At 44.1% G+C, this 14,504-nt stretch overlaps 1 protein-coding gene across 1 annotated transcript; it reads right to left on the reverse strand.

Moving 5' to 3' along the window:
* Window positions 1–257: 257 nt before the first annotated feature.
* LOC135550002 (glyceraldehyde-3-phosphate dehydrogenase-like) lies at window positions 258–11,158 on the reverse strand. The gene is made up of 12 exons (XM_064980422.1): window positions 11,090–11,158; window positions 10,502–10,547; window positions 8,592–8,691; window positions 8,382–8,491; window positions 7,998–8,088; window positions 7,603–7,718; window positions 7,279–7,360; window positions 5,332–5,483; window positions 5,085–5,163; window positions 4,859–4,942; window positions 4,281–4,378; window positions 258–548 (listed from the first exon to the last, which is right to left on the reverse strand). Exons 2-12 carry the CDS (start codon window positions 10,522–10,524, stop codon window positions 479–481), a joined length of 1,005 nt encoding a protein of 334 aa, XP_064836494.1. The 5' UTR covers window positions 10,525–10,547; window positions 11,090–11,158; the 3' UTR covers window positions 258–478.
* Between the last annotated feature and the right edge of the window lie 3,346 nt (window positions 11,159–14,504).

The raw sequence follows: 14,504 nt of genomic DNA on the forward strand, positions 1-14,504 counted from the left end.
ATAAAAACCTATTAGGGACACAGTGGTCCTGGATTGGACAGCCTTAGTGACACGAGTGATGTGCTATCTGGTGCCTCTACAGCTTACTGGAGTGCCTGTCTGTTCTATGGCGACGTGAACTGTGGGCTCGGGACGTTAGTCGATGCAGAGTGGTTTATTAGGCTCCAACTGGAATAGATTTATTTTCTGTTGTAAAAAGTAAAGATAATCAGAATGCTGTTGCGCGACGTAATGAAAATGTGCTGTAGAAGAACGAGGACAGTTTTCACAAACGGGACCTTTATTGTCGGAGTGCAAATTAAGCCATATTGCAGTAAAAAGATACTCTTCAAGCAAAAATCATATTCAGTCCTCACACTAGAGGTGATGTTTAATGAAAATGTTGCCTTGGAGTTCCCTACAGGCTCTTTTTCTCTGGTGGGATGTCAGTTCAGAAGGAATACGTCACGGGGTGTGGGGGTTTGGAGTTGTGGAATCCTCACTCCTTGGAGGCCATGTGCAGACACAGGTCAACGACACGGTTGCTGTAGCCAAACTCGTTGTCGTACCTGTGGAATAGAGAACAAAACCACAAATTACAGAACAGACTATACTAATTCAAAGATTGTATCTGGGTGAGTGACACCAATAAACTGCATTCAATGTGGTCCAACAGAGGTCTTTCATTTTCAAATTGCCCCCCTCCCCCACGTGTTGCATTTCACCATCCCACAATAACAGGACACTATTTAATAAGCTATTGTGTATAATATTTTTGGCCTGGTTTAGATCCTGACAAGGTATCAACTTGTTGATTTAAAATCAAATTAAAGGGAAGTTCAAATCAAATTTTATTTGTCACATACACATGGATAGCAGATGTTAATGCGAGTGTAGCGAAATACTTGTGCTTCTGGTTCCGACAATGCAGTAATAACCAACAAGTCATCTAGCTAACAATTCCAAAACTACTACCTTATAGACAAGTGTAAGGGGATAAAGAATATGTACATAAAGATATATGAATGAGTGATGGTACAGAGCAGCATATGCAAGATACAGTAGATGGTATCGAGTACAGTATATACGTATACATATGAGATGAATAATGTAGGATGTAAACATTATATTAGGTAGCATTGTTTAAAGTGGCTACTGATATATTTTACATAATTTCCCATCAATTCCCATTATTAAAGTGGCTGGAGTTGAGTCAGTGTGTTGGCAGCAGCCACTCAATGTTAGTGGTGGCTGATTAACAGTCTGATGGCCTTGAGATAGAAGCTGTTTTTCAGTCTCTCGGTCCCAGCTTTGATGCACCTGTACTGACCTCGCCTTCTAGATGACAGCGGGGTGAACAGGCAGTGGCTCGGGTGGTTGTTGTCCTTGATGATCTTTATGGCCTTCCTGTAACATCAGGTGGTGTAGGTGTCCTGGAGGGCAGGTAGTTTGCCCCCGGTGACGCATTGTGCAGACCTCACTACCCTCTGGAGAGCCTTACGGTTGTGGGCGGAGCAGTTGCCGTACCAGGCGGTGATACAGCCCGCCAGGATGCTCTCGATTGTGCATCTGTAGAAGTTTGTGAGTGCTTTTGGTGACAAGCCAAATTTCTTCAGCCTCCTGAGGTTGAAGAAGCGCTGCTGCGCCTTCTTCACAAGGCTGTCTGTGTGGGTGGACCAATTCAGTTTGTCTGTGATGTGTACGCCGAGGAACTTAAAACTTACTACCCTCTCCACTACTGTTCCATCAATGTGGATAGGGGGGTGTTCCCTCTGCTGTTTCCTGAAGTCCACAATCATCTTAGTTTTGTTGACGTAGAGTGAGGTTATTTTCCTGACACCACACTCCGAGGGCCCTCACCTCCTCCCTGTAGGCCGTCTCGTCGTCGTTGATAATCAAGCCTACCACTGTTGTGTCGTCCTCAAACTTGATGAGTTGGAGAGCATGGCCACGCAGTCGTGGGTGAACAGGGAGTACAGGAGAGGGCTCACAACGCACCCTTGTGGGGCCCCAGTGTTGAGGATCAGCGGGGTGGAGATGTTGCCTACCCTCACCACCTGGGGGGGCGGCCCGTCAGGAAGTCCAGTACCCAGTTGCACAGGGCGGTGTCGAGACCCAGGGTCGAGCTTGATGACGAGCTTGGAGGGCACTATGGTGTTAAATGCCGAGCTGTAGTCGATGAACAGCATTCTCACATAGGTATTCCTCTTGTCCAGATGGGTTAGGGCAGTGTGCAGTGTGGTTGAGATTGCATCGTCTGTGGACCTATTTGGGCGGTAAGCAAATTGGAGTGGGTCTAGGGTGGAGGTGATATGGTCCTTGACTAGTCTCTCAAAGCACTTCATGATGACGGAAGTGAGTGCTACGGGGCGGTAGTCGTTTAGCTCAGTTACCTTAGCTTTCTTGGGAACAGGAACAATGGTGGCCCTCTTGAAGCATGTGGGAACAGACTGGGATAGGGATTGATTGAATAGGTCCGTAAACACACCAGCCAGCTAGTCTGCGCATGCTCTGAGGGCGCGGCTGGGGATGCCGTCTGGGCCTGCAGCCTTGCGAGGGTTGACACGTTGAAATGTTTTACTCACGTCGGCTACAGTGAAGGAGAGTCCGCATGTTTTGGTTGCGGGCCGTGTCAGTGGCACTATTGTCCTCAAAGCGGGCAAAAAAGTTATTTAATCTGCCTGGGAGCAAGACATCCTGGTCCGTGACGGGCTGGTTTTCTTTTTGTAATCCGTGATTGACTGTAGACCCTGCCACATACCTGAGCCTGAGTGTCTGAGCCGTTGAATTGAGATTCAACTTTGTCTCCATACTGACGCTTAGCTTGTTTGATTGCCTTGGAGGGAATAGCTATACTTTTTATTCGGTTATGTTTCCGGTCACCTTGCCCTGATTAATAGCAGTGGTTCGCGCTTTCAGTTTCACGCGAATGCTGCCATCAATCCACGGTTTCTGGTTAGAGAATGTTTTAATCGTTGCTATGGGAACGACATCTTCAACGCACGTTCTAATGAACTCGCTCACCGAATCAGCGTATTCGTCAATGTTGTTTGATGCAATACGAAACTTATCCCAGTCCACGTGATGGAAGCAGTCTTGGAGTGTGGAATCAGATTGGTCGGACCAGCGTTGAACAGACCTCAGCGCGGGAGCTTCTTGTTTTAGTTTGTAGGCAGGGAACAACAAAATAGAGTTGTGGTCAGCTTTTCCGAAAGGAGAGCGGGGCAGGGCCTTATATGCGCCGCGGAAGTTAGAAAAGCAATGATCCAAGGATTTTCCAGCCCTGGTTGCGCAATCGATATGCTGATACAATTTAGGGAGTCTTGTTTTCAGATTAGCCTTGTTAAAATTCCCAGTTACTATGAATGCAGATTCAGGATATATGGATTCCAGTTTGCAAAGAGTCAAATAAAGTTCGTTCAGAGCCATCGATGTGTCTGCTTTGGGGGGGGGGGGGGAATATATACGGCTGTGATTATAATCGAAGAGAATTCCCTTGGTAGATAATGCGGTCGACATTTTATTGTGAGGAATTCTAAAATCAGGTGAACAGAAGGATTTGAGTTCCTGTATGTTGGCCACACCACGTCTCATTAACCATGAAGCGTACACCCCCGCCCCTCTTCTTACCAGAATGATGTTTGTTTCTGTTGGCGCGATGCGTGGAGAAACCAGCTGGCTGCACCGACTGCGATAGCGTCTCGCCAGTGAGCCATGTTTCCGTGAAGCAAAGAACGTTACAGTCTGATGTCCCTCTGGAATGCTACCCTTGCTCGGATTTCAACAACCTTGTTGTCAAGAGACTGGACATTGGCGAGAAGAATGCTAGGGAGTGGTGCACGATGTGCCCGTCTCCGGAGTCTGACCAGAAGACCGCTTCGTTTCCCCCCCTTTTACGAAGTAGTTTTTTTGGGTCGCCGGCTGGGATCCATTCCGTTGTCCTGGGTGAAAGGCAGAACACAGGATCTGCTTCACGAAAGTCAAATTCTTGGTCGTCCTGATGGCGAGTTGACGCTGCTCTTATATTCAGTAGTTCTTCGACTGTATGGAATGACACCTAAGATGACCTGGGGTACCAATGTAAGAAATTACACGTAAAAATACAAACTGCATAGCTTCCTAGGAACGCGAAGCGAGGCGGCCATCTGTCGGCGCCGGAAGTCGCTGCATAATATATATATATATCGTTTTAACAGCACATTCACTGCAATGTGTATAATACACCGCTGTACATCTATGACACATCGAGTCGGTGGACACCTGGTGAGAGATTGCAAGGGTGTCGGTTCCTGCATACATACCACGAGACCAGCTTGACAAAGTGGTCGTTGAGTGCAATTCCTGCACCGGCGTCAAAGATTGAGGACCGGCAGTCACTGTTGAAGTCTGTGGACACCACCTGCAGGGGGGGGAAGCACTTTGAGCTTAGACATTTCAGCCAGACTTTAGGACCCGGGCATTTGAGTAAGGAAATGTTGCCTGTTGGTGTGAACTACAGCCACATAGTCGATGCATTCCAGAACTAGCACAGTAGTCAAATTGTCAACTAATAACCCCTCATTCAAATCAGATGTGCTAGTTCTGGAATACATCAAATAAAGAATGTCTTGGGACTCAAGTTCAATAAACTGATCTAAACCAGGGTTTCGCCAAACTGCAAGTTTTGTTTTTTGCCAGACTAGACACTCAGATACTTGATAAGTTAATTAATGGAGTCAGCTGTGTAGTGCAAAGCAAAAACCAAAACATGCATTGGGGGGGGTGTCAGGTCAGTTTGGTAGACGGATTTAGACTAATCTAATTGTTTTAATCATAAGGAATAGTATACAAGTGGACACTAAGAAAAGTAAAATTGGACAGAGTTACTGGGGAAATTTACCTGGTCCTCTGTGTATCCCAGAATTCCCTTCATGGGTCCTTCAGCAGCAGCCTTGATGACCTTCTTGATCTCGTCATAAGGTGCCTAAAGCAGACGAACGTGTAAACAAAAAGGTAGACCATACATACATGAAGTGCCTGGTGCTGTAATGCCGGTAACGTACCCCAAACGCCTAGTTTAACCCTAGTAGACAAGCGAACATATTAAAAAGTGGTTGGAGACTTACAGCCTTCTCAAGACGGACAGTCAGGTCAACCACGGACACATTGGGAGTGGGGACACGGAAGGCCATGCCCGTCAGCTTGCTGTGGTTTAGAAAGAGCAACAAGGTTCAGGAGCCACACCATTGCACAATTCAAGTATATAAAAAAAATAAAACTTGTCACTAGTAAAAAGCACTACTAGAGCCATATAAATCCCAGCCTTTATCACATGTCAAAATAGTCATTAAAGTGATCCTGATTAGTTCATACCCGTTCAGCTCGGGGATAACCTTTCCCACGGCTTTGGCGGCGCCGGTGGAGGCAGGGATAATGTTCTGGCTGGCACCACGTCCATCTCTCCACAGCTTACCGGAGGGCCCGTCAACAGTCTTCTGTGTAGCTGTGACGGCATGAACTGTGCTCTGGGGGAACCAGTGGTAGGGATGTTAGTCTAGGCAAGGTTTATGGAGGGCACCAAAATTAAATGGAGATAACATTCCAGAAACTATGTTTTGGACACATTCATCTCAATGGACAACTTTTGAGTTACGCCCATGAGTCATTGCAGACTGATATAACAAACATTTCAGAAAAATGTATAATTCATTGATATACTAATAAATGAACCAGGAGGGTTTGGATAGATTGTTACACTAACTGGACAATTTGATTTTGGGCTGTAATGACCACATGTTAACACTGATAATGTAAATGCTAAGTACACACTTTACTACTGAACTCCCCCCAAAAAATGTCCCCCCCCTTTCAGGACCCTGTCTTTCAAAGATAATTTGTAAAAATCCAACTTCAGGTCTTCATTGTAAAGGGCTTAAACACAGTTTCCCATGCTTGTTCAATGAACAATTAAAACATGCACCTTTGGAACGGTCATTAAGACAATAACAGCTTACAGACGGTAGGCAATTAAGTTCAGTTATGAAAACTCAGGACACTAAAGATACCTTTCTATTGACAAAAAAAGCTCAAGATGCCCAGGGTCTCTGCTCACCTGTGTGAACGTGCCTTACGCATGCTGCAAGGCGGTATGAGGACTGCAGATGTGACAGGGCAATAAATTGCAACGTCCGTACTGTGAGATGCCTAAGACAGCGCTACAGGGAGACGGACGATCAGCTGATCGTCCTCGCAGTGGCAGACCACGTGTAACACCTGCACAGGATCAGTACAGCTGAACATCACACCTGCGGGACAGGTATAGGATGGCAACAACTGCCTGAGTTACACCAGGAACGCACAATCCCTCCATCAGTGCTCAGACTGTCCACAATAGGCTGAGAGGCTGGACTGAGGGCTTGTAGACCTGTTGTAAGGCAGGTCCTCACCACACATTACCAGCAACAACGTCACCTATGGGCACAAACCCACCGTCGCTGGACCAGACAGGACTGGCAAAAAGTGCTCTTCACTGTGACTCGTCAATCTTCTCACATGGAGTGATGGTCGGATTTGCGTTTATCATCGAAGGAATGAGCGTTACACTGAGGCCTGTACTATGGAGCGGGATAGATTGGTTGGAGGGTCCGTCATGGTCTGGGGCGGTGTCACAGCATCAGACTGAGCTTGTCGTCATTGCAAGCAATCTCAACGCTGTGCATTACAAGGACGACATCCTCCTCCCCCATGTGGTACCCTTCCTGCAGGCTCACCCTGACATGACCCTCCAGCATGACAATGCCACCAGCCATACTGCACATTCTGTGCGTGATTTCCAGTAAGACAGAAATGTCAATGTTCTGCCATGGCCAGCGAAGAGCCCGGATCTCAATCCCATTGAGCACGCCTGCGACCTGTTGGGTCGGAGGGTGAGGGCTAGGGCTATTCCCCTGCAGAAATGTCCGGGAACTTAGAAGTGCCTCGGAGGAAGAGTGGGATAACATCTCACCGCACAAACTGGCAAATCTAGTGCAGTCTATGACATGCAGCACTTAATGCAGCTGGTGGCCACACCAGATACTGACTTACTTTTGACCCTCCCTTTAATCAGGGACACATTATTCAATTTCTGTTAGTCACATGTTTGGAACTTCAGTTTATGTCAGTTGTTAAATCTTGCTATGTTCATACAAATATTTACACATGTTACGTTTGCTGAAAGTAAATGCAGTTAGTGAGAAGACGTTTCTTTTTTTGATGAGTTTACATTCCAGTAAGTACTGCACTTCGACAAAGTCAAACACTGAAGGAAACTGTTCTTACCATGAGACCCTCCACAATGCCAAAGTTGTCGTTGATAACCTTGGCGATGGGAGCCAGGCAGTTAGTTGTGCAGGAGGCATTGCTGTGAGGACATTACAGAATTACTATCATACCAGCGCAAATGTTAAATACACTTTTTACAACAAATGCATTGCAGACTCAGCTTAAGTGGCCTATTTATTTAAATTGAAATAGTATTACCTCAGGACTGAGGGGTAGGAGTCTAAATAAAGCACACAGAATGGCTGAAACTGTACGCATCATCTTTTGGCCACAGGGAATTACCACTGCTCTTTTATGATGCAACGAAGGGGGGGGGCTTACCTGACGACCTTCAGGGAGTTGTCGTACTTCTCGTGGTTGACGCCCATCACAAACATGGGGGCATCTGCACTGGGGGCGGAGATGATGACCCTCTTGGCACCTCCCTGCAGGTGAGCCTGTTGTGGCAGTTGGGGTTAGAGGGAAAATGACATTGTGGAATAGCAAAGCCAGTGAATTAACCAAGCCAGACAACATTTAGGCACAGAGTTTAAAAAGCCCAAGCTATGTTAGATAGCAGTAGTTTAGAACTAAAGAAAGTTACTGTAAAAAGTTACTGTAAAGCAGGGTCACGGCACAACATGCCTACTAAAATTATAACGACTGCTCGCCAATATCCCAAACTACATACAAATGTGACGATGGCCTTCCTACGGCTAGTGAACGGATGTACTTACAGAAGCTTTGTCGATGGTGGTGAACACACCGGTAGACTCCACAACATAGTCAGCGCCAGCCTCGCCCCATTTGATGGCAGTGGGGTCCCTCCTGAAGATAGAAGTTGGGATTAAGAGCCACAAACCTAGCATTCAATTACAGATACTGAATGGTTCCAAATGGTGTGAAACCCATAGGCACCCTAATATAAGTGGTCTAGACTGATCAAGCACTCCAAGCGTCAGCCTTGGCACGCCCAAGAGTCAATGGGGCAGTTTCGCAGAACCAAGGAGACATTTCCATTGAAAGTGATTTTTAGTCAACTTTTAAGCTTAATATGGGTGGAGGAAAGCATCCAAATGTGTGATTTGAACCAATGTACTTAAAGAATAAGGAAAACCCACTCATGGAAAACTGTTATGTGGAGGTTCCCAATGATCAGTTTTCCACCCTCCTGCTTCACTTCACTGTGCTTCCAAACACCGTGGGTGGAGTCATACTTGAACATATAGACCTATGGAAACAGGGGCAAGTACAGTCAGGGTACAGTATACCTGAGAAGGTTCAGTTTACATTTTAAGTGTACTGCACTTAATGTAGTATAAAGTTCTCACCATGTAGTCTAAGTCGATGAAGGGGTCATTTATGGCAACAACCTCAACTTTTCCACTCTTGGCGGCAGCACGGGTCACCAGGCGCCCAATACGCCCAAATCTGAGAAGCGAAATCAGATCATTTTACGATTAATCCCCATGTATCCATATGACCATACCAGCAGGTGGCAGCAGCCCTACAAGGCCTGTCAACCTTGACTGATAACAATACTTGACATTTGCAGCCCAGAGCCTTTGTTCATGCCTAATATGGTTGGGTTGGTGCAGCGTGACCAGAAGTGACGAGAAAGTGCAGGTTAGGACAAATTGGAAAAATCAGGTTAGAGAAGACAGATATGTAAGCTTGGTTGGCCTGTGCAGTTAGGGACATTACCCACCAAAAGCAAATCAATGTTTTCGTAGTGTTTAAACTAGATTAAGCCACATTGCCATCAGTTGTGTAGGTCTCGTTTCAGCATAATGTCAGTGAAGTGTTTAGCGCAATCCACATAGTTGAAATAAATTCAGTCTGATGGTTACTGTAACTCAAGCAGATTACTGACAGGACTACAGTCAAATGCTGAATACAGGAGACTGCATTTTTAGTAGTTGAGAAACGTTTATGGTCAATAATAAGGCATATGAATCTAGATGACTGAAAGCACACTGGATTGTAGTCTAGACTTGTTTTCAGTCTGAATTTAAAGTCAGTTCTGGGCAGCTGAAGTATTAACTTCCTTGTAGATACTGTCAGCAGTCAATTAGTGCAGAGCTGTCTTGGAGTGTATATCTATCTAGAACAATCAAGTTCACAGAGTGGATACTAAAACTGAGGATTCACTGTCATGAATTGTGAACGTGGTTATGTTTAAACTCATTTGAACTTTGTCCAGTGACGCAAGCCGACACACCCCCAACTACAAGGGTGTCCTGTTCACAAGGGTCAATGTATTGACCAAGAAAAGGACTCTGTTTATACTCTGTTCTGATGCACTAAGTGAAAAACAACTAGCCCATTTGGTAACATAAGGACGTAAACAGTTGGTGTTCTGAACCCTTGTTATCCAATCCCATTAACAAGTCCTGTTCTAGTCAATTAAGTTGTCATTCAACACGTCCATGACATCGGTTGAGGGAACTGAACAGTCAAGAGGATTTATTGCACTCAGTGATAAGAACTTTTAGCTTCCACACTGTATAAAGGTCAATCAGAACAATGACATGTTATCTTTTCCAGTTTAAAATGGTCAATGTTACAGGTTGTCTTGGACTTCATGTTTATTTGAGAAAGGGCCTATCATATCCAACTTTAATCTTTGTGCTGCTCAATTATTCAGTCATTGGGCTCCCAAGTGGCGCAGCCATTTAAGGCACTCTGTGCAAGAGGCGTCACTTCAGTCCCGGGTTCAAATCCAGGCTGTATCACATCCGGAGTCCCATAGGGTGGCGCTCAATTGGCCCGGGTTTGGCCGTCATTCTAAATAATAATTTGTTCTCAACTGACTTGCCTAGTTAAATTTAAAAATATATTAACTTACAGCCATCTATTGGCCAGATAAAGGTTAAAAGGCTAGGACTGTTTGGAGGAGCTCTTAGACAATCTGAGCTCTGAACTTTAACAGGGTATTATTAGATAGAATAAAGACATGACAGCTGAGAGGATTTCTACGTGAGTGTTGCAGAGGCAGTGTGACACCCAAACTATAAATATGTAGAGAATGGACAGGGGAAGTGTCCAGACTTGGCCTATGAACTAGTAGCTACAATATGGCTGTCCACCACCTTTGTTCCTAAGTACACAAACTGTATCATGGGATTTGTGCAATGCAAGCCAAGGTCTCTTCTGACCTTTTAAATTTATTCTCTAGCTTTAATACAAAAGTCAAAATTGTGTTAAAATATTCAAGAGTATTTAAGCAAAAGCAACTTACCCATTGATCCCAATCTTCACCATTTCGCCGGATATGGTCTAGTCCTCTGAAAGTAAAAGTTACTAGACTTTGTATCACAAGTAATATGAGCATAATGCAAAATTTGAATGTCAGTGTTACTTAAACTAGTTTTGTCCTTCACCCTAGCAGTAGACAGCCGATTCAAATGATCAAATAGCGTAAGCAACTTGAGTTGATTAGGCTATTTGGATTAGCTGTGTCGTGAAAGCAACAAAAAAGTCCACTAATTGGGGTTCCCCAGGACTGAGTTTGGGAGACGATGTTCGTCAATCAAGTCATAGAAAGAAGAAAATGTTAAAATAGCCATGAGAATCTAGTCTGTGGCAATGACTCATTTATTAATGTACACAGTTGAACAAACTGTCTTGGAAAACGTTGAAAGGAAAATGAAGCGACTAAATATGCATGCCAAAGAAAACATTTAAAAACACGATCCGCAAAGTCATAAAAGAAAACAATTATAAACGCCAGATAAGCCTAGGCCTACAATGAGTAGTGCGTAAATCACATACATGAAACTGAATTAAAATTCGTTTTGAAGGCATAACAAACAAAATGTTAAAGTACCGTTCTTGTATAGCCTCTGTCTGTCCACTTGTTTGCAAGGGGAAGCGTGGACGAGCAAAGGTGCGCTCGCATTTTATCTTCCCATTGAGTCCTTGGACACGCCCTCCGCGCCCGCACGCCCTGTCAGAATGTCAAGGTCGTTGTCGCTTATCAATCGACAAGGAAGTGCAGAACTAAAAACCTACACCATTAATTTGGACGGTGGGTGCATCTTGGCAAAATCATGTTTTAAATACTTTTCAGTCTAATTTTATATTTCATTCATATACTAATCAATTAAAATGGTGGGTTTGGATGGATTGATTAACTGATTTGTCAATTTTTAATACACATGGACTAAAAGCCAATTTATTATTGATCTGGCAATACATTTCTAGAGGGTGTGACACAATAGAGGTGGAGGTGTCATAATACCCATAAAACCTAGCATTCAAACAGGGAAATGGTTCCAATTGTTTTCCCACCATTCATTTTTCCCATAGGGAATATTAGAAACACTTAAAATAAGGTCTGTGTTTCGTGTAGGCTTGCCCTGGCGTAACATTTTGATAACCATGTAAATCTCTCTTGGACAACGCGACTTTTATAAAAATTACATCAAATGACGTGGTCAATATAACAATTTGTTCAGCACTTTTGAAATGTACAGCGACATAATTCAGAACATGGGCCGTTCTTACAGTATCCTCCCTGTACACCAAGTCAGAACCGTATAATAAATAAAGGGAACATATAAGCAGACAAAGGAAGCTCTTACAATATCCAATGATTACATTTCTCAAAAACATGCTAAAGGCTACATGTGCACCACCAAGTCAGAACAGTAGGCTGAATTATGAGGGGAAAAGGGACCAAATTATTAGGGTGTAGCACATGGGCTACTAACAGCTTACTACACAACATACACTTAGTATTACTTTCTTGGCTACAGTATACATATCTCCCTGGAATATTGCATAATTTATGCAGCAGCATACAATACCTTTTTGGACTCACCTTGTTGTGCTGTGCTCACTTGAACAGGAAGGTGGCGCGGCGGTTCTTTGTGGAAATATTTTGTCATCAAACTTTGTCATCAAAGTCTGGCATTTGTGGTGCTTTGAAGACAGTTCTGACTTAGAATATGTGGACAACTACAAATACCTAGGTGTCTGGCTAGACTGTAAACTCCTTCCAGACTCATATTAAGCATCTCCAATCCAAAATCGTCTTCCTATTTCACAACAAAGCATCCTTCAGCCATGCTGCTAAGCATACCCTAGTAAAACTGACTATCCTACCGATCCTTGACTTCGGCGACGTCATTTACAAAATAGCCTCCAACACTCTACTCAGCAAACTGGATGCAGTCTGTCACAGTGCCATCCGTTTTGTCACCAAAACCCCATATACCACCCATCACTGCGACCTGTGTGCTCTCGTCAACTGGCCCTCGCTACATATTTGTGCCAGACCCACTGACTCCAGGTCATTTATAAGTCTTTGCTAGGTAAAGCTCAGCCTTATCCCAGCTCACTGGTCGCCATAACAACACCCACCCGTAGCATGCGTTCCAGCAGGTATATCTCACTGGTCATCCCCAAAGCCAACATCTCCTTTGGCCGCCTTTCCTTCCAGTCCTCTGCTGCCAATGACTGGAACGAATTGCAAAAATCGCTGAAATTGGAGACATATCTCCCTCACTAACTTTAAGCATCAGCTATCTGAGCAGCTTACTGATCGCTGCAGCTCTACATAGCCCATCTGTAAATAGCTCATCCAACTACCCACCTCATCCCCATATTTTTTTATTTACCTTTTTTGCTCTTTTGCACACCAGTATTTCTACTTGCACATCATCATCTGCACATCGATCACTCCAGCGTTAATTTGCTCAATTGTAATTACTTCGCTGCTGTGGCCTATTTATTGCCTTACTTCCTTACTCCATTTGCACACACTGTATATATATTTTTCTATTCAATTGTGTTATTGAGTGTACTTCTGTTTATCCCATGTGTAACTCTGTGTTGTTGTTTTTTGTTGCACTGCTTTGCTTTAACTTGGCTGGGTCGCAGTTGTAATTGAGAACTTGTTCTCAACGGGCCTACCTGGTTAAATAAAGGTGAAATAAAATAAAATAAATAAATAAAAATGCTCATGTCAGCTTACCACATCATACGTTATAGCAATCTGTCAGTCGATGACTCATACGGAGTGTCTGTGCTTGTGCACGGTGTTCGCGTTACGCTATCACAGCGTGGTAGCCATGGGACATTAAACAGCGGAGAAGTTGAGCCTTGAGCTTCAACGCTCATATTTGTTGCGGGATTTGAGCCACTATGCTGTTTAATTTCTGCATCTACGTCATATCGCTCTACCTTTAAATTGGCACACTGCCAAGGTAAGACTCAAATTCTGTTGTACTAGGCTACTTGTTTAGAGTCAAGTGGTCTCTTCTCAAATTAAGAATATGATGCTTTGAGACTTGGGGCATGTGACTATGTGGCGCACGTTGCTAGTGTACATCTGCATATGTACAGTGTAGACTAGGCACACCATTGAGGAATGTTTTCAGAAACATCATTGCATGGGCCTATATGATTGATCATATCATTTCTCAACATTGACACATCCAACAGTCATCCTATAGGATGTGTTGACTTTTCATATACCTAATTTGACAATACTTGTAGGCTTATAGTCAGCACAATGTAATGAAACGGCAGGGAGCAGGTCTCGAACCCTCGACCTTCGAGCCCGAGGTCCGCGTGCTCATGCGGCAGAGTCGATTTCCGCGCTTATAAACCCAGGGTCGTTACAGTATTATTACCTGAATATCCTTGCCCATATGCTGTATGAGTTAAGCATTCTCTGGGATAATTTACTGCAATCTAAATCAAATGAACTAAATAATAAATACCACAGTTAATGAGTCTCACAGTTGATTAATGTGAACTTCTTGTGACCAATCATAAAGAGACCTGCAGAGGGGAAACAAGTGGGTGAGAGAGAAAGAAATTTGTTTCCACTGGTGGTTGACATTTTACAAGACTCTCTGCCCCACTCTCATGATGTCTGAATAGTGAGGAGATCTGTGAGTGCACAGCCCAGAGCATGGCCAATGGCAAAGGTACCGCCAGTGTGCCCTTGAAAAGTGGAGTCAGATTTGTCAGCTGTTTGGCATCTGCAGTATCTGCGTGCACAGTTTGGATGCCAACCCAAAGTCACCAAAAAGCTAATTTAATTCAGTCAGAGTAGTCAATTGCTCTGCATATCTGCATAGACTTCCAGTCATTGTGATAATGCTAGTTAGCATTTGCTCACAAAACTACATCTGACATAAATTTGTCAACTGTCACTACATTACCCCCTTCCTCCCCACATTTTTCTATACCAAGTCCCTCTTGATTACACTCGGCAGATGTAGTTTTGC

This window comes from Oncorhynchus masou, chromosome 12 (genome assembly GCF_036934945.1).
Source record: "Oncorhynchus masou masou isolate Uvic2021 chromosome 12, UVic_Omas_1.1, whole genome shotgun sequence".
Classification (NCBI taxonomy): domain Eukaryota; kingdom Metazoa; phylum Chordata; class Actinopteri; order Salmoniformes; family Salmonidae; genus Oncorhynchus; species Oncorhynchus masou.

Bases quoted from the DNA above. Each gene is read 5' to 3' on its own strand.
- LOC135550002 (XM_064980422.1), bottom strand. From the start codon at position 10,524: ATGGTGAAGATTGGGATCAATGG. The intron at 8,089-8,381 runs GTGGGTTTTCCT...TTCTATCTTCAG, and splicing joins CACATAACAGTTTTCCATGA to GAGGGACCCCACTGCCATCA. The intron at 5,164-5,331 runs GTATGAACTAAT...TCTAAACCACAG, and splicing joins GTTATCCCCGAGCTGAACGG to CAAGCTGACGGGCATGGCCT.